Source organism: Mastigoproctus giganteus, chromosome 13, assembly GCF_048544385.1.
Source record: "Mastigoproctus giganteus isolate SK-2022 chromosome 13, ASM4854438v1, whole genome shotgun sequence".
Taxonomy (NCBI): domain Eukaryota; kingdom Metazoa; phylum Arthropoda; class Arachnida; order Uropygi; family Thelyphonidae; genus Mastigoproctus; species Mastigoproctus giganteus.
Window position 1 is genome coordinate 61,253,829 of NC_143587.1, and position 22,293 is coordinate 61,276,121.

Sequence of the window (22,293 nt, forward strand, 5' to 3'; positions counted from 1 at the left end):
GTGTGAGTATCATCCTGACCATCCCCCTCCCCTCCAGCCAGCCCCAGTAGGTAATTGACTGGTGGAACAAACTTTCATCTGGTGTTGTGGAAGTGAGTAGTTTGAATAAATTTATGGAAGAATTTGATTATTAGAGGGGATGGACAAGTGATGTCATTTTTTTTTTTTTTTGTTGATGCCTTATTAGTTTGCTTCCCTGCATCATTTACCAACCACTGATACTAGTACTTGTACTGCTCAAAGATTTAAAGTTTAAAATTAACCAGCGGAAAATTATTAACAATTATGGTCAACTGAAATGATTAGAATTTCAATCTCCTTATCAAATTGATAACCATCTTAATAGAAAATACACACTCTGCAACTCATTTAGTGAACATTTTGTATTAGCCAAATGTTCACTAAATGAGTTGCACTAAATTAGCCAAAACTTCAAAAAGTTATCTCAGAGTTTTTGGTACGATATTTCAGGTAGCTGACATTGGCAACTCCTGTTGCCTTTTTACACTTTCTTATTCCACTGGTGTTTTTCCTTCTGTTTCGGAAATTTGTCATATCCAGCCAATTCCTAAAAAAAGGTGACAAATCCTCCCATCCAATTATCCCATTGAACTTTTTAAAGTAATAGAGAAGTCCATTAACAACCAACTCCTAAACTATCTAGAAACCTTCCATCACTCTCCTGGTGATATATTGGCTTATGTTATCTATCAATTGACAAATTCAATGGAAAAGTTTGATGAAACTAAAACAGTTGCTCTTGACATTTCAAAGGCTTTGGATTGTGTCTGGCATAAAGGTCTTCTAAATAAGCTTCCATCTTATGATTTGCCAATTGTTTTTTTGTAATTTGATATCCAGTTTTGCTCACTGCGGGTGATGGTAGATGGTTCTCTGTAAAGCTTCTCCACTAATGCGGATGTTTCCCAAGGTTCAGTTCTTTCTCCCACTCTTTTCCTCTTATATATTAATGATCTTCCATTGACTGGAAATCCAATCCATAGTTTTGTTGATAGCACATTTCATTCCAATTTCCAGATTGAGAAACCTGCTAAACAGCTTCAACTTCTCGAATATTCACTACTATTTCCTTAGTCAGGCTCTCCAGTGGGGCAAAGATAACTTAATTTGAATCCTTCTAAAACTCAGTCCTCTTATATCTCACAAAAAGAATGCATCTGCTCTTATACTTATCTTCAATGACACTTAAATTTCTTGACAAGATCACAAATCTCTGTTAGGGATTACCGACTTCTGATCTCTCTTGGCTTCAACATATCACAAGTGTTGCTTCCTCTGCATATAAAAAACTCTGTTTTCTCTTTGCTCTGTGTTACTTTTCTTCTAAACAGCTATTCACTCTGTATAAATCTTAAATCATCCCTGCCATGGAATTCTTGCATATGGGGTAGTGCAACATTACCTCTCTGTCTCCTAAACAACATTCAAAAGAGGGCAGTTTGGTTAATTAATGACCCATCTCTTACAAAAGTTTCTCCATGCGCTGTCTTATAGACATTCTTTTTCTGTTGCATGCCTTTTGTATAGATACATCCGTGGACACTTCTGTAATTTCCCTCTCTTCCAGACCTGTCCAAATATGTTCTGCAACCAGTCAGTATCCTTTTGCTGACTGACTTCAAACTCATGGAACCAACTTTTCTTATTTATTTCTTTAACGTATATCTTCTGGAACAACTTTCCTTCACACTTATTTTATGAAAATTTCAACCTATAGAAATTCAAATATATCCAGAATTTAAAACAAATACACCAACTGTTTAACTATAGTGGTTTAATACTGAAAACTATAAAATGTGCCAAACGATACTACACTGTAAAATAATATATGCAAAAAACTGATTTGTAAAATAAAATGTACGATGAAAATCTAAAATATACCATAAAATATAAATGAAATTTAAAATACAATAAAATTAAAAGCGATAAAACATTGACTGAAGCTTTCGGGGGCTTCCGCCTCCTTTCTCAACAACAATGATGTTTAAGCAACACATCCTTAAGTAACAGGCTCACAGCACACGTGGCTGACCAGGTGCATGCTCAATATTTCTTCCATGTGAACCAGAACCAGAAGCGGCTCGGGAACGTGGAAATATAAAACACTCGTCTTTTGCAAGGACCACGGCCTCCAGCAGGGGGTGAAATCGAACACCCGTCCCTATTCATACAATTGTTCTCAGACGAGTCTATCCACAAACTCTCCAGCCACTTATGGTCCCAGAACCTATGCGCCCAGTCAAGAATGACAGCATTCACAGGAGAGACCTGATGATGTTTCTCCCAATAATGCTCAGCAATGGTGGACTTATTGAACTCTGCGGTCTGTATAGCTCGCATGTGCTCTTGCAGACGGTCTTTTAGTCGCCGTCCTGTCTCCCCCACATAACATTCCCCACAATCCGGGCATTTTATCTCATATACGACCCCACTACTGGAATCCCCAGGAATGGGGTCTTTGACCTGTGACAACACTGTGTGCAACCTCCGGCCCGGAAGCTGCACACAGCGTGCCTGAAAGTCATGTAGCATTCTTGAAATTCGATCTGACAACCGCAGATAGTAGGGAATATAAACTGTGGCGACTGGAACAGACGGTGTTCCATGATTAGGCTCCACGCCTCTATTATGTTTATCAATGACCCTCTGGGGGTAACCACATTTCATAAGATCCGCCCTAACTTGCCCAATTTCTCTCTCTCTCTCCTCAGAGGTGCTACAATGTGTCCTAACCCTACCCAAAAGTGCCTTGGCCACACTGTTTTTATGCTGCGCAGTCTGTGCTGACCTATAATGGGTGTACTGGCTCCTACACATGGGCTTCCTAAACACTAGTACTTAGCCTGGAGCCTTCTCTGCACACCATTACGTCTAGGAATGGGAGAGAACCATTCACTTCTACCTCTGAGGTGAACTGTATAAAAGGAGAGAAATCATTGAGAAAACTAACTACATCCTCTTCTCTCCCCTTTTTTTAAAGAGCAAGAGGGGGTATTGGCTTTAGGACCTAAGTTTGCCTTGTTACCCCATAAACCTCCGATCACTGAGACAGCTATGGGTATCGAGAGGGCAATTCGTAAATTGCCAGAACCCATTGCTAATCGTATCCGGGTAAAGGCCTCAGCCATCCTATGTCAGGCCAGAAAGGATACCTCTAATCTCACCCGTAATCAAATGAAAGCGTTAAAGGAACTCAAGCAGGATGAAGATATTGTGGTTCTTCCGGCAGATAAGGGTAGATCCACAGTAGTATTAAACAGTGATGATTATCATAAAAAAGCCCTAGATTTATTACAGGATGATAATACATACAAGATCATCCGCAGAAATCCTCTAGCCGGTTCAGAACAACGTGTTAATAAGATTTTACAGCTCTGGTTAAAAACTGGTAAGATTTCTAAAGAAAAGTACTGGTCTATGCATACAATGGGGTGTCAGCTGCCCAGGTTTTATGGGCTGCCAAAAACACACAAAGTGGGGGTCCCGTTACGACCCATTGTTTCTTTTATTGGGAGCCCTACCTATGCTTTGTCAAAATTCCTGGTGCAGCTGATTTCTCCTATAGTGGGACAGTCCATGTTCGTTGTTAAAGACAGTGTGGATTTTGTGAACTTCGTCAAAAGTCAAAATGTAGGGGAGAATGAAATAATGGTGTCGCTAGATGTGGTGTCATTATTTACTTGTATACCCATAGCCCATGGGGTGGAATGTGTAAAGGTGGCACTACAAAGAGATGATACCCTAAGTACTAGATTGCACCTAAGTGTGGAGGATATATGCTGTGGCGTAGAGTTGTCTTTCGAGTACCACTTTGCTATATAAAGGAGTGATGTATAAGCAGGTTCACGGCACAGCTATGGGTTCTCCTATTAGTGCTATTGTCGCAAACCTGGCAATGGAAGAGTTAGAGAATAGGGTTTTTACAAGTGTGGAGTTCCCTATGCGCAAGTGGAAGAGATACGTGGATGACACGTTCACTTTGGTGCAAAAGGGGAGAGAAGAGGATGTAGTTAGTTTTCTCAATGATTTCTCTCCTTTTATACAGTTCACCTCAGGTAGAAGTGAATGGTTCCCTCCCATTCCTGGACGTAATGGTGTGCAGAGAAGGCTCCAGGCTTAGGACTACAGTGTTTAGGAATCCCGTATGTAGGAGCCAGTACACCCATTATAGGTCAGCACAGACTGCGCAGCATAAAAACAGTGTGGCCAGGGCACTTTTGGGTAAGGTTAGGACACATTGTAGCACCTCTGAGGAGAGAGAGAGAGAGAGAGAGAGAAATTGGGCAAGTTAGGGCGGATCTTATGAAATGCGGTTACCCCCAGAGGGTCATTGATAAATATAATAGAGGCGTGGAGCCTAATCATGGAACACCATCTGTTCCAGTCGCCACAGTTTATATTCTCTACTATCCGCGCTTGTCAGATCGAATTTCAAGAATGCTACGTGACTTTCAGGCACGCTGTGTGCAGCTTCCGGGCCGGAGGTTGCACACAGTGTTGTCACAGGTCAAAGACCCCATTCCTGGGGATTCCAGTAGTGGGCTCGTATATGAGATAAAATGCCCGGATTGTGGAGGAGACAGGACGGCGACTAAAAGACTGTCTGGGAGAGCACCTGCGAGCTATACAGACCTCAGAGTTCAATAAGTCCGCCATTGCTGAGCATTATTGGGAGAAACATCATCAGGTCTCCCCTGTGAATGCTGTCATTCTTGACCGGGCGCATAGGTTCTGGGACCGTAAGTGGCTGGAGAGTTTGTGGATAGGCTCGTCTGAGAACAATTGTATGAATAGGGACAGGGGTGTTCGATTTCACCCCCTGCTGGAGGCCGTGGTCCTTGCAAAAGACGAGTGTTTTATATTTCCACGCCCCCGAGCCGCTTCCGGTTCTGGTTCACATGGAAGAAATATTGAGCATGCGCCTGGTCAGCCACGTGTGCTGTGAGCCTGTTACTTAAGGATGTGTTGCTTAAACATCATTGTTGTTGAGAAAGGAGGCGGAAGCCCCCGAAAGCTTCAGTCAATGTTTTATCGCTTTTAATTTTATTGTATTTTATTGTATTTTAAATTTCATTTATATTTTATGGTATATTTTAGATTTTTATCGTACATTTTATTTTACAAATCAGTTTTTTGCATATATTATTTTACAGTGCAGTATCGTTTGGTACATTTTATAGTTTTCAGTATTAAACCACTATAGTTAAATGGTTGGTGAATTTGTTTTAAATTCTGGATATGTATTACTCTCCCAACTGGCCGCCGTAGCCGAGTGGTCAGGCGCGCGTGTGCATAAGTACACATGCCTTGAGTGACTGGGGTTCAAGCCCGTGACTGCTAAATACGGTGCTGTTTCTTGTATTCTGTCTATCTTGTGAACTCCTCTGACCGTTTGGTCGTCCCGGAGTATAAACAAAAAAAAAAAAAAAAACTCTCCCAACCTTGAGGCCTTTTTGAAGAAATTCAAGTCTAATGTCAACATGCCTGATATCTTTCATCTTCTCAACCCTCAACCTACATGTGGTACTAAGTACTATAGATTCTAATACTTTTCGTGCTTTTGGTTTTCATAAAAAAATATATTTTACTGATGCAGGAGTAACATTAATTTCAGATTTGGGTTCAGTGTTCAATTATCATTCAGTTGAACTTACCATGTAAAGACTACCCCAACATTACACAGTTTAAATACTGCCATTATTTCTGTTTTTTTACTTCTATAATAAACAGAAAACATGACGAGATAATACAATAAAAGGAATGAGAGGGGTTGGGCAGTGTCTGCAGTGAATAACTCTGATCAATGACTGGTTCAAGACAGTCAGTAGTGACCCCCTTCTACTTATCAAAGTTTGAGATTTTTTGTAAATTTTAACAAATATAACTAGTTGTTCTGTGACTGTAGGTATTCCATTAACACAGGCCTGAAATCCTAAGACTTAGCATTAGTGATTTTGTGAAAACTTCATGATTCAATGACACTTTGCAAGAAAGTAAATAGCATAGTTATATTTCTGAGCAACATTTGCACTTCAGGCAAATCAAATTTGGTACAGTGAAAAAAAAAAAAAAAAAAATTGTCAAGGTCAAATATTTGTTTGGATCTGACATGTAGTAAGCAGCACATGTATTGCTCAAAGAGATATATAGTTTAATGTAAACTGTAACTATGGTCACTGGAAGATTACTAACGTTTATGGATCCCTCAAACGCTTAACATTTTATTCTCCTTAACAAATTAATAACCATCATAATTGAAAATAGGCAACTCATTTAGTAAATATTTTAAATTAACCAAAAATTTAAAACCTCTAAAGTGTCTCAGTATTTGCATCCCCTTTAACTTAAGAGAGGGAAAGGGTATTTATAATTCCTCCAAGTACACTAATTGTCCTGTTTAGCCAAATAAAGTTTCCTCTGTTTCACACGCTTCAGGGTTCCAAGATAACCTGTAAAGAGACTACTTAAATTCAGATACTGGGATGTTTCTGTCGTGAAAACCAAGAAAACTCGTACATATCGAAATAGTGTATATTTTGATCCAAAATAATTATTTTATATAAACTAGAGCAAACAAAGACATAAAATTAAATTTTATGAAAAAAAATAATTTGAAAAAAAATTAGATACCATTTTAAAATTGGTGGCCACCATATAATAGCTAAAGAAAACATATACATTTTAAATTCCAATATCAAATATACATCATGGGTTTTATCATGTAATAGTACTAAAATAAGAGAGAGACTGGATTTTTCGAAAGTACTTTCTTTTAATTCTCTTATTTTGCCCCAATCAGTTCTTTTAATATTTTTTGAAAGGTTTTAGCTTCTAATTCTAAAAATGATTATTCCTCTTCATACCTGTTTTCAACCTTACAATGGGAAAAAGTAACTTGAGCTTGGTTGAAAGGAAAAAAATTTTTATTTTGCAAAAACATTTATTTTTCATGCATACTGCAACTTTTGGTGCTAAGCATCTTTCGTTCAAGCAAACTTTAGTTTTACTAATCACAGTACTTGCCAATACATGTAGACCAAGGTATTCAATAAAACTAAAAACTTGATTGAATAAATATAGAAAATTTTCCTCTTTGATCCATATATTCTTTTCTCAATGAAATGGATATATATTTTCACAGAACCTGTTTCCTTTACAATATTTACACGTTTCCCAATACATCATGACTTAATTAGTCTTCATTATTTTTATTTGTCTCCTCTTCTAGCCTCTTGCAGTTGCACGTCACTATATGTGTGCTCGCAAGTATCGAGATGGAAAAATATCGGTAGTACAAAGATAGGCTAAACTGCATATTTAAAATTTATACATTTTAACTAAAACACATTTGTAATAAGGATAATAACAAAGTAGTATTTAAACACAGGGTGGTTATGTATATAAATATATACACCGATGAGCCAAAACATTATGACCAGCGAGTTGTTAATCAAATTGAAGCAACTGCAGCTGAATTACTGCGTGGGTTGGGACACGATATAGAAAACACCCGATACTGAGCTCTGTTAATCAGTGTTACTCTTGTTCTTCAGATGGGAAAGGCAGCGGACTTAAGCGAGTTTGACAAAGGCCAAATTGTAAGGGCCAGATGACTGGGTCAGAGCATATCCAAAACGGCACAGCTGGTGGGATGCTCACGATCAGCCATGGTTAGTACCTACCGAAAGTGGTCCGAGGAGGGGGAACCCATGATACCACCAGTGAGGTGTTGGATGGCCACAGCTCATTGATGCCTGAGATGAGCGAAGGCTCTCCCAGATGGTACGTGGCAAGTGAAGGGCGACTATGGTACAACTAGCTGGTAATTGGAATGCTGGTGACCGGGAGTAATGTGTCACAACACACACAGTACATTGAATCCTGCTGAAAATGGGGCTGTGTAGCCGCAGGCCGCTTTGAGTGCCCATGCTAACCGGTTCACCTGTGGCAGCACCTACAATGGGGGTGTACGCAAGCATTGAAACTGGACCTTCCATGATTGGAATTAGGTCATCTGGTCCGATGTGGGGGGAGTATGACGTAATGAAATTTTTGGATATGTTGTGCACATGGTAAGAATATACCCAGATCCTTGATATGACGTGGCCTCAACCCCCCCCCCCCCATTTACACACTACTCGGACTCCCTCTAGTCACTATCTGGTAGAGTAGAGGTAGTAACTAGCTGATCCGGAAGCCTCCTAGAGAGTTATCAATAGGTTCGGTCTGGTGTACTAACTGGCGGCTGGCCTGCAAACACCGTTTTAGAGCTGTACCCTCAAAATGTAAGGAAGATTGGATCTCGCCACAATATTCATTATAACCTCAAAAGTCATCACTCATACTGCATGATGGAAGAGATGAGAAAGGGTTGACCGGAACTTAGCTCTGGAGACTAAACATGGGTTCCACCACTTCAAGCCTCCAATAAGCAAAGTGGTGGTATTGCACCAGTTGATGAGTCATCTACCACCTAGTACTGCCTGGTAATACAGAGGAGCGGCATTCCTCCATGTGGTGTAGGCGCCACATCTCGACCCTGCTTACGTTGGTTCACACCTGGATGGTCACCCACCCTGTTCTTGTGCGTGGAGGTTATACCAAGGATTACTATCAGTCCCACCATCGTGAAGGTGCAAGCAGAGGATTTGGCTGCCACAGACTGTCCTGACTTCACCGAAATTGGGTCTACTTGACTTGAGTGTCACCCGAATATCAGTTCCATCAGCGTTTTAGACTCCAGGTAGCAAGTACAGCTTGTCTGACATATCTGAGAGAATGTCTGTGACAACCTCAAGGACCAAATAATAGCTAATAGAAAACATTATGACACATTTTAAATTCCAATATCAAATATATTAATGTATGGAAAAATGGCATCTCATCAGGATACCACCATTAACTTCTGCAGTATATTATATACTGGGTAGTCTGTACATGCAGCCTATAACATTTCAGTAATTTTCTGTGCATATTACCATTGTTGTTTGGCCAGTAAAAACTAAAAAATTTTAATTGAATTTTCATGGGTCTTATGTACAAGTAACTATAGCATCTGAGTTGTTACCTTTAAATTACCTCTGAATTTATAATTATGCTACTGCATATCTTTTCATTAACCCTTTAATGATATAGGGATATTTTATTCTTATGTATGTTAGTGTTAAATGTTAAGTAATTAATTACTATGTAATCTTTTTATTCACTATTTTATAATACCACAGGGATATTTTGCCTGTGCAGCCTGATTGGTTAGCTTTAAAATGTCAAGTTTACAAATAAATTTACAATATATTTGAAGAGATCAGTTCTGAAAAAAAAAAAAAAAAAAATATATATATATATATATATATATATATATATATATATATTTTTTTTTTTTTTTTTAGTAAATGAAAGAGCAACAAGGCTCTATATGTCCCATGTTAATGATCAATTTTGAAAATAATGAGAGGAATTATGCATAAAGAACGTTTCTTCACTAACTCTCTCCTTGATTTGAAGCATATTAAAATAATGTAATGAATTCTACCCTCTGAGACAAATGCATCGATCGCTAATTCATTTTGTTATTTTAATATTCGTTTAAATTCAAGGAAAGAGTTAGTGAAGAAATGTTCATCATGCATATATTGAGGTAATTCCTATCATTATTTTGAGAAAACATATGCGCGCGCGCGCGCACACACACACACACACACACACACACACACACACACAAACAAACTATGACATTAAAAAGAGAAAACAACTTTAGACAGTGCCAACTTTCAACACTGTGCTGGTAAAAGAAGGAAATATTTGTATAGTGCAAAATAGTTGTCATAATGAAGACAACACATGGATAGTGAATATAAAGAAATGACTTTGTGGATAAAAGTAGAATACAAAAAATAACTTATAACATCAGAGGAATACAACTTTGAATCAGGAATTTTCAGAAAGGCAAATAATTACAGAGATTGATTTTTTATTAGCTCAGCGAAAATTCAGTATCCTAGCATGCAATATTTCTAACAAAGTGGTGAGTGTAAGAATTTTAAAGTTAATTCAAGCATAATGGCATAAGTTAACAATTAGAAAGACCAAGCATAACAGATTTGAGTAAATAATAAATAAATCATGTCTTCATGAATTATGCCAAGAGAAAGAACTTAGTAGGCAAAAAGTGCCATGGTCTCCTTCCTATCTTAACCCTTTTAACCTAAAGATGAACATTTCCAGGTCATACATCTTACATATTGTAAGAATCACTTAGTAACAGTGTGAGGAGTTGACTCTAATCATAATCAGCTCCAGGGCTTCTCTAAATTAGTTTGCAATAATGGATATTCTGCTGTCGGCATATAACTGTTATTGTACATTTGAGGATATAGTGGTCATTGCAGTGGCGGGGGGGGACGTTAGCATTAATAGAGGCATAGGATGCAAGAAAGCAAGCTTATACAGCATCGGCAAAAAAAAAAAAAAAATCCCATTTCACTCATCAATTTGCTCCAAAAAGTTTGTCCACTTCCTTGAATTTATTTAAGCTATCTACTTCCACAGCAACCGATGGAAGTTTGTTCCAGCAATCAGTTGCCCGCTGGCTAAATGAAAATTTCTGCACATCTATTTGACAACTGTCTTTCCTCAGTTTCAGTTTATGCCCCCTCAGGTTTGTAATCTGAGCAAGAGGAAGAATCTCATCAGCATCGATTGAGCCTGCTCAATCCATTCAAAGCCTTATACGCCTCAATCAGATCACCTCACAGGTGCCTAGTCTCCAGATGCTTCAATTTGCAGAACTTAAGAAGCCTTTCTTCATAAAAGCACCACTTTGTTCCCCTCACCAGTCTTGTTGCCCTTCTCTGTACTTGTTCTGGTAACTCTACAACTTTCCTAAAATGCGGCTTCGAGACCTGTACGTAGTACTCAAGGTGTGGCCCGACCATTGCCTTATACAAGGGGATAATCACCTTTTTATCCCTTCTAGCAAAATTCCTGTATATCATTGACAAGACCCCGTGACCTGCTCGGGCAGTCTGTCTGCACTGCTCAGGACTCTTATCTGATTGCACAATTACTCCCAGGTCTCTTTCATTCTCCACTACTCTGAGTGTAACACCACACAGTTGGTACATTTCTGTGGGGTTACTGCTACCCATATGCAGTACTTTGCATTTGTCAATGTTAAACTTCAGTTGCCACTTCTCAGCCCATCTGCCCAACTTTTCTAGATCCTGTTGCAGTGTCATTACTGTTATTAAAAACCCTGCCAACCTTTGTAACATCTGCAAACTTCAACATTAAGCTTGATATACCTTCATCAATATCATTGATAAATATACAAAACAACAATGGGCCCAACACTGAACCCTGTAATAATATCATTAGTCCACGAAGAGCAGTGTCCATTGATTACCACTCTGTCTTCTTCCACTTAACCATTCTTTTATCCATTGTCGCAACAATGACAAGACATCCTTGCTCTTGTATATGCATGTACATACACAAAACTTATGTTCATGTGTTTTAATAATCCAAAATGTAATCTGATTTAGATACAGTGCAGCTGTTTATTTGGTGCTTTTTAATCATTCAAAATTGAAAACATTTTGATTTTCTATGATTATACAGGGAAACTTGATGGCTGTGCACAAATAAATAGGAATATCAGATAGAATAGCCCCAATGAAAGGTGTTTTCGCTAATCATGTTATATCTGAATATTTCTGAATTGGAAATATCTGAATATATCTGAATTGGAAATTGTTACTTATTTGAATGTAAAATTCCTGTTTCAGGTAATTGTTGAAAAAGCACCCAAAGCAAGAATTGGAGATTTAGACAAAAAGAAATATCTAGTACCTTCTGATCTGACTGTTGGTCAGTTTTATTTCCTTATCCGTAAAAGGATTCATCTTAGGCCTGAAGATGCCCTTTTCTTTTTTGTTAACAATGTAATCCCACCTACTAGTGCAACAATGGGATCTTTGTATCAGGTATGTTATATCGTGATCATACTATCAAAATTGTAATATTCTTGATGTTGTTGATTTTAATATTTCCCTGATATGTATATATAGGGATTTTCCAAAAAGATGTCTGTTTTAATTAAATATCTTTGTTGAAATACATCATAAATTTTTATATTTGGTATTTCTAAATTTGGTAACCTTGTGAGAATGGATTTTTATATTGATATCGCTCAGACCTATCATTTGCTTGCTTCAATTCTGGACTGGTGGATGATTTCTATAAACAGTAACTTAAAAGAAAACTCCATAAGAAGTCACTTATATTCAGATATGAACTGAGTCATCCACATTTCAGTATGTATGACTCAGTTCATCCATACTGAAATGTGGGAAGTAGAATTATTAAATTTAATAAGATTTTTAAAACGTGGAGCATGACCAGGTTTTAAATAATTTAGAAATTCTATTAAAATATAATAACGTGTTTGCTGATCAGTGTAATTTAAAAAAAAAAAAATAGTTGTAAAAATGCTCAGTTTTAGATTGATATGTATGTTTTATATTGCTTTTTTTTTTCTTTTTCATTTTTTAAAATTAATTATATGGTAATAGATTTCATTTTGCAGCATTTAATAGAATAATGAAAATGTGGGTACCTGAGCGCTGTGACATATACAAAGTAGGAGGGTGTTACACCTATACGACTAGCTGGTGTTACATTCAGATCACTTTTCCAATAGTCTTCTGTTGATATTAAAGGAGGGTGCATGGGCAGAGCTTGTTGACAGCAGAGTATGATTGCTAGTGATCAGTAGATAGGAACTGTGGTAGCAGGGATAAAGAGGTGATCATCCCTTTGTATGAAAGGCCATGGTTAGGCTGGCAGATGGCAGAACTTGTGTTGCAAGGAAGGAGATGTTGGCACAAGTGAAAGTTGGGGAGACATCATCCTGTTTGTGACTAAAAATGCACACTTATTATTAGCAGTGGCATATTATGCAAGAAAGCCAAGCTTATAAAGCATCAGCTAAAAAAAAAAAACCCATGTTACCAGTCCATCCCCTCCAATAATTTGTTTAATTCTTCCTCTAATTTATTCAAACTGCCCACTTCCACAACAACAATAGTTGTAAGTTTGTTCCAACAATCAACCACATGCTGGCTGAAGGCAAATCTCTGCACATCTATCTTGCATGCATACTTCATCAATATGAATTTATTCCCCCTCATGTGTGTAGTCTAAGCAAGAGGAAGAATACCATTAGTATTGAGCTTGCTCAATCCCTTCAAAGATTTAAATGCCTGAATCATATCACTTCAATGGTGCTTAGGCTCCAGTTGCTGCAATTTGAAGAACTAAATCCTGTCTCAGTTACACCACCCTTTTGTTTCCTTCACAATTCCTGTTGCTCTTCTCTGCACCCATTCAAGCAGTTCTGCATTCTTCCTAAAGTGAGGCCTCAACCTGTATACAGTACTCAAGAGGCAGCCTAACCATGGCCTTTCATACAAAGGGATGATCACCTCTTTATCCCTGCTACCACAGTTCCTGTATATCATAGACAAAACCCCATATGCTGTCTTGGCAGCTTGTCTGAATTGGTTGAGAGAACTTCATATCTGACTGCACATTACTGAAAGGTCTTCTGAATGGTATCTAATTTTCCACTACCCTCAGTGTAGTATGGTAATCTGGTATTAGTGCTACCCAAATGTTACCTTGTTCTACCTTATATTTGTAAATGTTGAACTTCAACTGCCATTTCTCATCCTATCCCAGTGATTATCAACGAGCGTGATATTGTCCCCAAGGGTGCAAAAATTGTTTTGGGGGGCAAAAAAATCATGGGTATTACAATGGTTTGTAGCTATCCAAAGTTTAGCCCTACCCAATGACATATTATTCCTTAATATTTAATTTCTCTCATAGGGTTTTCTTTGCCCAGAGACAACTGATTTTTAATATATAGGTATATTATATTCAAAGTGAGTGAGAGTAAGAAATTTTTATAAAAGGAAGATAGTGGGCATGACTTAATTCAACCACCTTTGCTTTTTGTAAGCATTAAATGCCCAAGTGTTTTTAGAGGTAATGTCCACAATCCGTGGCATTTTCACCTTTCCAACCGCTGTGACCTACCCATGCATTTCCGATCGAACCAGAGAGTATGGATAACAGTATCTCTCTTTGAGGATTGTTTTAAATGCTGCTTCATTCCCGAGGTTGAAAAATATTGTAAAGACAATGACGTTCCTTTTAAGATTTTGCTTCTATTAGATAATGCTCTTGGACATCCTATGCATCTAGATGATTTCAATTCGAACGTGAGAATCATATTTCTACTGCCAAACACGACTTCACTCATCCAACCTATGGATCAGGGTGTTATTTCGAATTTAAAAGCATACTATTTACGCACAACATTTGCTCGGGAATTGTCTGCAGTAGACGGTGAGAAAAATTTTACGTTAAGAGACTTTTGGAGATCTTATAATACTTACCACGGCATCTTAAACATTAATAAGGTCTGGGCGGAAATTACTAAAAGCTGTTTAAATGGCACATGGAAGAAAATATGCCCATGGCACGTGAAAGGCTTAGAAGGATTTGAAAAAGATGAATCATATGAAGAGATTACAGATAAGATTGCAGAGCTACTTCAGTTGGAGGTTGATGCCAAAAACGTGGAGAAGTTAATAGAGGAAGAAGAGAAGGAATTATCTAATGAAGAACTTATTGACTTGCAGGCAGTGATAGTGGAAGAAGAAAATGCTGATGAAGCTCAAGATGAACCAAATGAGGGTCATCACTAGAGAGATGGCAACGGCATTTCGTGAAATTGCATCAGCAATGGCAAGGTTTGAGAAGATGGATCCTGACAAGATTCTTAAAAGTTAACAGTGGGGTGAATGATATGGTTGCTTGCTACAAAGAAATCTACGATGAAAATAAATGCAATAAATAATTTTATTTTCATGTTCGTGAAACATTTCTTTTTTGATTCAATCAGTTCATCTGAGAGCACAGTTGTGAGTGCTGCACAAGCATGGGGAAAATTTTGACTTACGTAGCGTTCCGTGGAACACACAAACCCTTGCATAAGTCAGGGAGTTCCTGTATATTCATTGGCAGAGGTACTGCCATTAGTCAGAATGTCACTAGGAGACTGCCCGTTCAGGGTCACACTGGAGGGGCAGAGGTGTTAGAGGGAATTGATACCTGTATTTTCTGCAATTCTGGCAGACCTGCAGATACAGATCTGCCATTGCTCCTGCTGTCAGCACTAAGGGTAATGTTAGTAATAGAAATAATAGTATTCCCCATATAGTGCAAGGAAGCAACAGGATTTTGATACACTAGCAAAAAAAAAAAAAAAAACAATCAAGTAGATAACAAAATACAAATTACAATTAAACCCCCGCTATTTGCGGGGGTTACGTTCCTGAGAAATGCAGCGAATACCGAAAATGCAAATACTGAGTTATGGCTCCCATAGTAATAACGGGTTCCGTTCCAAAGTATGAAATATATAAGAAAAACTAGTCTAAAATTTTGTCTATGTATGTATTATATGTACCTTCATAATGACTTTGCACACAGACAGTACATAGTGAAAAATCGAAATGAAAATAAAAAACAATTTAATATATCAAATCTAATATTTATTAGAAATTTCAAACCAGCGCCTTTGCTAGCTAAAAAACTTATCCCGCCAGTGCTATCAAGTTTCGTTAAAGTGTTGATAAAGGAGTTTTGCCTTTTCACGAATGATGAGTGAACTTAATGGAATTTTATTTTCAGTTCGGTCTTCTATCCACAGATTTAAAGCCTTTTCCATTTTTTCTAATTTAACATCACGAGTTACAGAGCAAATTTTTGAAGCAATTAGCGCGTTTTCACGGACACTACGGCGGATTTTTTCTTCCGATTTCTTGATTGATCGTACCATTGACTCATTGATTTTATGTTTTGCCACTGAGGAGACATTTTCACCATTAGAAATTTTACCTAATAATTTTATTCGCTAATGTAATCACCTTCTTTGATCTTTTCACATTTCCCTTGTTATTCGTAGCCATATTTTTGTACGGGTTAGAAAGAACTTATCCACAATAAAGTCACTTTCTTCCGTTAACACCCTCGAAAAGTCTGTTTTACACTGCAAAACGGTAGATTTATCACTTTTGTAAGCATATCAATTTATAAATTGATAAATTTATTCAATTTATAAGCATATAAATTAAAAACAAACGACGAAACTTCCCATGGCAAGCGCATAACACATACTGAACAAGGATTAGCGAGAAACATCCACGCTCGCGATTTTGTCACCCCTCTCCCCCCACCCACTGAGCGCTGTTTTGACCGGGTAAGATAATTTTAACCACCCCCATGTTTTTTATGGCGGAAAATGTTCACGGCACTTTAAAATTCACATTTTTTTAGGTTTCATTTTATATTAAATCGGCGACCACGAATACAGATACCGCGAATAGCGGGGGTTTACTGAATATGCTTCTCTCCTCACACAGAGACGTATCCAGTTGACATTAAAACTGAAAGAAAACTTCCTACAATCTAATCTAAACCTCAACCCCAGTAATTTGAATTTATGACTCTGGAATTCTTTTTAACAGTGAGAATTTTCACCTTCATTCATTTTACTAATTCTTCTCAGAGCCTTGTAAACCTTAATCAGGTCACCTCTGAAGTGCCCATTTGCCAGGCTCCTGTAGCCCATGTAATCAGAGTCGTTTCTCATACTGTCATCCTTCTGCTGATCTCACCATTCATGGCGCCTCCGTGGGCAGGAGCAGCAGTGCGTAGCACATGCTTCTTGATTAGACTGGGGTTCGAGTCTGTGACCACCAAATAAGGAGGATGCGGAAAGGTCAGGGAATGACCACCGCATATCCCCGTAGCAATATGGCCTTAGTTGCTAATGCTCCTAAAAACCAAATAACAACATCTCACCATTCGAGTTGCCCATCTTTGGACCCTTTCAAGAAGCTCAATATCTTTTTTCAGATGAAGTCTCCATACTTGAACATAGTATTCCAAATGTGGTCTTACAATTGTGTTTATACAGTGGGATTATGATCTCCCTATCTCTAGAAGATAACGTTTGATAAATCGATTGGACACAATAGGCTTTCCCTGGCTGCCTGTATTGTAGCTCCCAGATCTCTTTCCCCTGCTATTTTTAATTCAACCCCACCAAGTGTATAATTTATTTGTGGGTTGCTGTTCCTCAAGTGTAAGACCTTGCATTTAGTCATTGATATACGGGATCTTTGCTAGCAAGGATAAGGAGGTGATTATACCATTGTACAAGGCAATGGTTAGGCTGCATTACTGCATGCAGGTCTATCTAGAGCCTCATTTTCAGAAGGATGTAGATCTGAAAACAGGTGCAGAGAAGGGCAACGAGATTGGTGATGGGAAGGAATGGGTGGTCTTACCCAGAGAGGCTTCAGTTCTGCAAATTGCAGCATCTTGATGCTACAGACCTGTGAGGTGATCTGATTGAGATGTTTAAGGTTTTGAACGGATTGACCAAGCATCAGTGCTGATGCCATTCTTCCTTTTGCTCCGACTACACACAGGTGGGCACAGATTCAAATTGCAGAATGATGGTTGCAGGATAGATGTGCGGAAGTTTGCTTTCAGCCAGTGGCTGGTTAATTGTCGGAACAAGCTTCCGTCTGTTGTTTTGGATGTGGGTAGTTGAATAAATTTAAGGAAGAACTGGACAAATTATTGGAGGGAGGGACGGATAATGTGGGACGTTTTTTTCATTATTGTTTATTTTTATTTATTTTTTTACGCTTGCTTTCCTGCTTCTTGCATCATATGCACCACTACTAATACCTCTCAGAATACTCCCTCTCCCTACCACCACCACTGGAAACCAAGGACACAGGCCATGTGCTAGTGCGACGAGGCCTACATAACCCAATCCTACAGGAAATTGAAGGCTCACATGGAATGTGGAGATTACTCTATGCTCAGTAACCATGCTTCCAGTGATTTTGCATTCCACAGAATTTCTGAAAGGCAGTTTCAACCAGAGCCCCAAAATTCCAGTAGTGGAGATAAAACCAGAAGAGAAGAGTTTTCATTGAAGCTTTCAAGATTCTCTTCAACATCAACAGAAGTTAAAATATACCGTGGTTGAACAATAATCTCTATCCCTCAATATTACTTATCTGTCATTGTTTGTCTCACAAGTATGTAAGTTTCATTTAGATAATTTGTGTAGATATATGCACCGAATGCTGGTTAATGTGTGCATTGCATTCTTGAAAAATCAAGCATTAACTTCCCACAGAAACTTGTAACTTGCCAAGATACATTTCCAAAGATGTCTTAATTTCATTTTTTTTTAAATGAAATGTGAATAAATACAATTACTTTTCGTACCCAGTAAAGTAATCCTGTTTGTAAAATGCATTCAAAGAAAGCTGATCAGTTGCTTTCTTCTTTTCATAATAAAAAACATTATAGTAAATGATGGCATTACAGTCCCTAACAACATTACTGCTTCTTTCAACATTGGGATCAGAATCCTCCAACTCCTGTTGTCTCTTCCACTTTCATGATTTCTTTTAAAATGTTTGTGGTTCAGGATCTTTGAAAAGGGGTACTGGCAATTTCATCATCGTTATCATGTATTTTTTCAATTTGCATTCGTGCCTACAATTCAATCAAATCGATGTTGTGAGGTCTTTTCTGAGAGACTCCTTCCTATCATCTGTATCAACTTTCAGGTTAAGGTGTTGTGGCATGTCTGAAATTTCCTTTATGATGACTTTTTTTTTTTTTTTTTTTTTTTGCATTTTGTTTTTGGAAATCTTAGTCATGGACAGATGTCAGGCAATGTTTTCTACAATAACCCTTGTAGGGGTTTGCTTGATATCTTTCCCGCTTACAGCATTGTTTCTGACTGCATAAGGATGTTATACCCCTCTTCTAAAATTGCATGAGAGTTGCTTCTTTCTTTCCCATCAGTAACAACAATAGTTACACCAGTAACTATTGTTATAGTAAGCCTATATTTGATTTTCTTTCTACAGAAATTCCTTGTTATCTCTGTTTATTTGTTTATTTATTTTTTTTTTTCTCCCCTTGATAAATCTGTTGATTGTTTTTGAAATAGCACATCTATAGAACTGGCTTCCATTTTTTTTCTCTTTCACTCACTTTAATTTTTATAGTTTCTTTCAAGTACCAGTTGATTATTAGTGCATGATTTCTCTTTCTTAATTGTCATTACTTAAATTTGCTAACTAATAATTGAAGGTTTATGAAACCATGCATTGTCACAAGCATTTATTCTCCCTCCAACACTTCGTGATTATAATAGTCGGTTTTATAGTTTCTTCCAAAGGATGGAAGAAAATTACATTCTGTTCATTAGTTGTCAGGGGATGCAATGAGCTGTATTGTAATTTATCTTAAGAATTCTATTTAGCATTTATGAATAAAAGCAACACTAGGAGAAAATAGGAGAGAAGTTAAGTTGTCGTTACACTGATAATCCAAATTTAATTTTATCTGCCAGAAATTAATATTTAACAGTTATCTGTGCACATTTTATTCATTTTATAATACTATGATTGTAGCAGAGTAGTCAGTGGCAAGTACAAAGTTTTCCTTGGTATATGTTTTGAATCACATGAATGTCACAACATTGTGATATTCTTGTAGTCTTTATCTTGTAAAATCCTCTGATTTTGTGACTGTCTTAAATTATATAAACAGAAAATTTTATTTTATTTAGAGAGATCATAATTGGAAATTGTTTCTGATATGTGAGTAATAAATAATAATTAAGAATTATCTGTGCTTCCTTTCCCACCCATTAGCCTGGATAATTATCAGGAGTTTACTATATAAATTTTTCTTCAAATTTATTTAATTATTTTAGTTACTAAGTTAATCATTCTCTGAAATTATTAACTCAGTAGCTATTTCCCATGTTTTTAGAATGTGTGAGTAGCAGCTAAGCAGTTCAAAATTTCCCACAACACACCCTTCCTTCCTTCCTTCCTTCACCTAACCTGTGCATACTTCAATTTCCCTTTTGCATGTGTAAACACACACCAGATCTTTTATTAGCATTCTTGTTTGTCATTAAAATGTGTACTTCATCTGTTTTGTTATTGTTCACCTATTGAAAACTCAAATTTAATCAGATTAGTATAATAAATGGTCTTTTATGGATTTATATCAAGTTTTAGTTATTGTAAATTATTTTTTGTTCTAATAGGAGCATCACGAAGAGGATTTTTTTTTGTATATAGCCTACAGTGATGAGAGTGTATATGGAGCCTAGTGTCAAATGTGTTTATCACCACAGAAATTATCCTTGGTTTCCTTCATATTAAAAAGATGTGGTGTTGGTAAAAATTTAATGGACCCTTTTAGATAAAACATAATTGGCAGAAAATTTTGCATACCTCTTTTCCTTCTGAAAACCAAAAAGGCCACTTTTGTATTTATATATATTTCGAATTGCAGATCAGAAATCTGTAGTATTAAATTTGTTTTTCGGTATTTATGTTAAATTACAATAATTCATTATGGTGACTGTTTCGGTCACCATAATGATCACCAGAATTACTTAAATTATTGTAATTTAAACGAGCTAAATAAAGCAAGTTATTCAACTTTATGAAATATTCTTTTCCTATTTATATAGCTATCTGGCTGACTGTATTTTATTATTTTTCTTTTTTTCTTTTTTTTATTTTTTATTTTCTTTTTTTTTTTGTTCCTTTTAAGATAGAGATATATATTATGTTTTTTTCAGGATTTGTACAGTAGTAACCTCATGAATAAACTTAATTGAAGCCTGCAAGTTGATGTACTTGATACTTACTGCTTTCAATAAAAGTTCATTTAACTAGAAAACAATGTGCTTAAAATTAAGAAATTAAAAACTTGCCTATGTTTAGTGCTTTAAGTGTGCTTAAATATTTGTTACTTTTAATTTGTACTGTAATTCCCTTTTCCTTTAAAAAAAAAAAAAAAAAATGCATGTATAGTACCAGCTGTGATAATTCCTCCCTCCTACCCCCACACTCAAGTAAGAGGTTATTTAAATTAAAAGACATTCTGTCTGTATTTTTTTTTTCTTTTAAAATGTGTGATTTGCTATTTAACTCCACATAATTTTAATCCATTAACAGAATTTGTAGAACAGGATTAGCTTTATCACAGTTGTTTCAGTTAATCTTTAGAAAACTTGTTTTCTAAACCTCTGCATAGATGATAGTACAAGAATGCAATTTCAGTTTTCCTTTCTATTTTAGTCCAATAATTTACCTATGTAAGTTATGTATTTGGATTATCAGCTAGAACTCAAATGCAGACTTGGTTTGTGATTTAATTGACCCTGTATTGTGTTTATTGAGATCATTTCTTCTGTTCCGAATAAAAGGATTATTCTCAATTTTATTTTGGAATTTAATTTAACAGATTAAGAAACCATGCTAACAGTTTCTGTTGAAATAAAAATGAAACATGAATATTATCCTTGGATCTATGAAATGACTTTATTTTTTTTAAAATCTTTCAAAAATTCAGTGTTGCTTGTGAAAGGCAGATGCTCAAATTTGGGCCAATAAATTATTTCGTATAATTTCTTATTCCGATTGATATTTATATAGTTATCTGAAGCCTAGTAACTACATTAAATTGGTCTTTTGCCAGATTCTCTCTAAAAGTATCAATGAACTTTCATGACACATTTGTTACCTAGTGGTAATGAATGTGTTTTTTTTTTTTTTTTGTTTTTTTTTTATATATATATAAGAGATTGGGCGATGAAATCTGGTACTCTTTCAGCCCTTGCGCCTATTTTTTAATGAAGTATTTCTTAGAAGATTTATGAAGTGCTTTTTTTTTTTAAACCTAGTAGAGAAATTGGCTTATTTCAGATGTTTGTAAACTTAATTTCAGTGAAGCAGTATAAAGGCATATTGTAACCACTTTTCAGAATTACTTAAAGTTAGACTAAAATTTAATATTCAACTTTTTATAAAGCCATATTGCAATATAATTTTACATTAGTTTAAGTTTCAGTTTACTGAAGAAGAAACAGGCAGAAAAAAAGTTGCATGTATGAAAAATCCAGAGATATTTTAATAACAAATGAATGAAAGTGGAGGAAAAATACAAATTGTGTAAGAGTAGTAATTCACAGTAATTGTGTGACGTAAATTCCATGCCTTCTTGCACTGCTAGACTAAGTTTTGTACCACTGGGGCATTCTTAAACATTCCTTGTTAAGGGCTTTCCATAGCT

General features: G+C 36.6%; 1 protein-coding gene across 1 annotated transcript in view; it reads left to right on the top strand.

Annotated features, from left to right (window-relative positions):
• Atg8a (GABA type A receptor-associated protein autophagy-related 8a) overlaps positions 1-20,678 on the top strand; it is a 34,355-nt gene extending 13,677 nt beyond the window's left edge. The window contains exons 2-3 of the mRNA XM_090388055.1: positions 11,808-12,005; positions 20,255-20,678. Coding sequence (XP_090244181.1) covers positions 11,808-12,005; positions 20,255-20,320 — 264 coding nt within the window. The 3' untranslated portion in view covers positions 20,321-20,678. The remainder of the gene's footprint in view (positions 1-11,807; positions 12,006-20,254) is intronic.
• Positions 20,679-22,293: the final 1,615 nt, after the last annotated feature.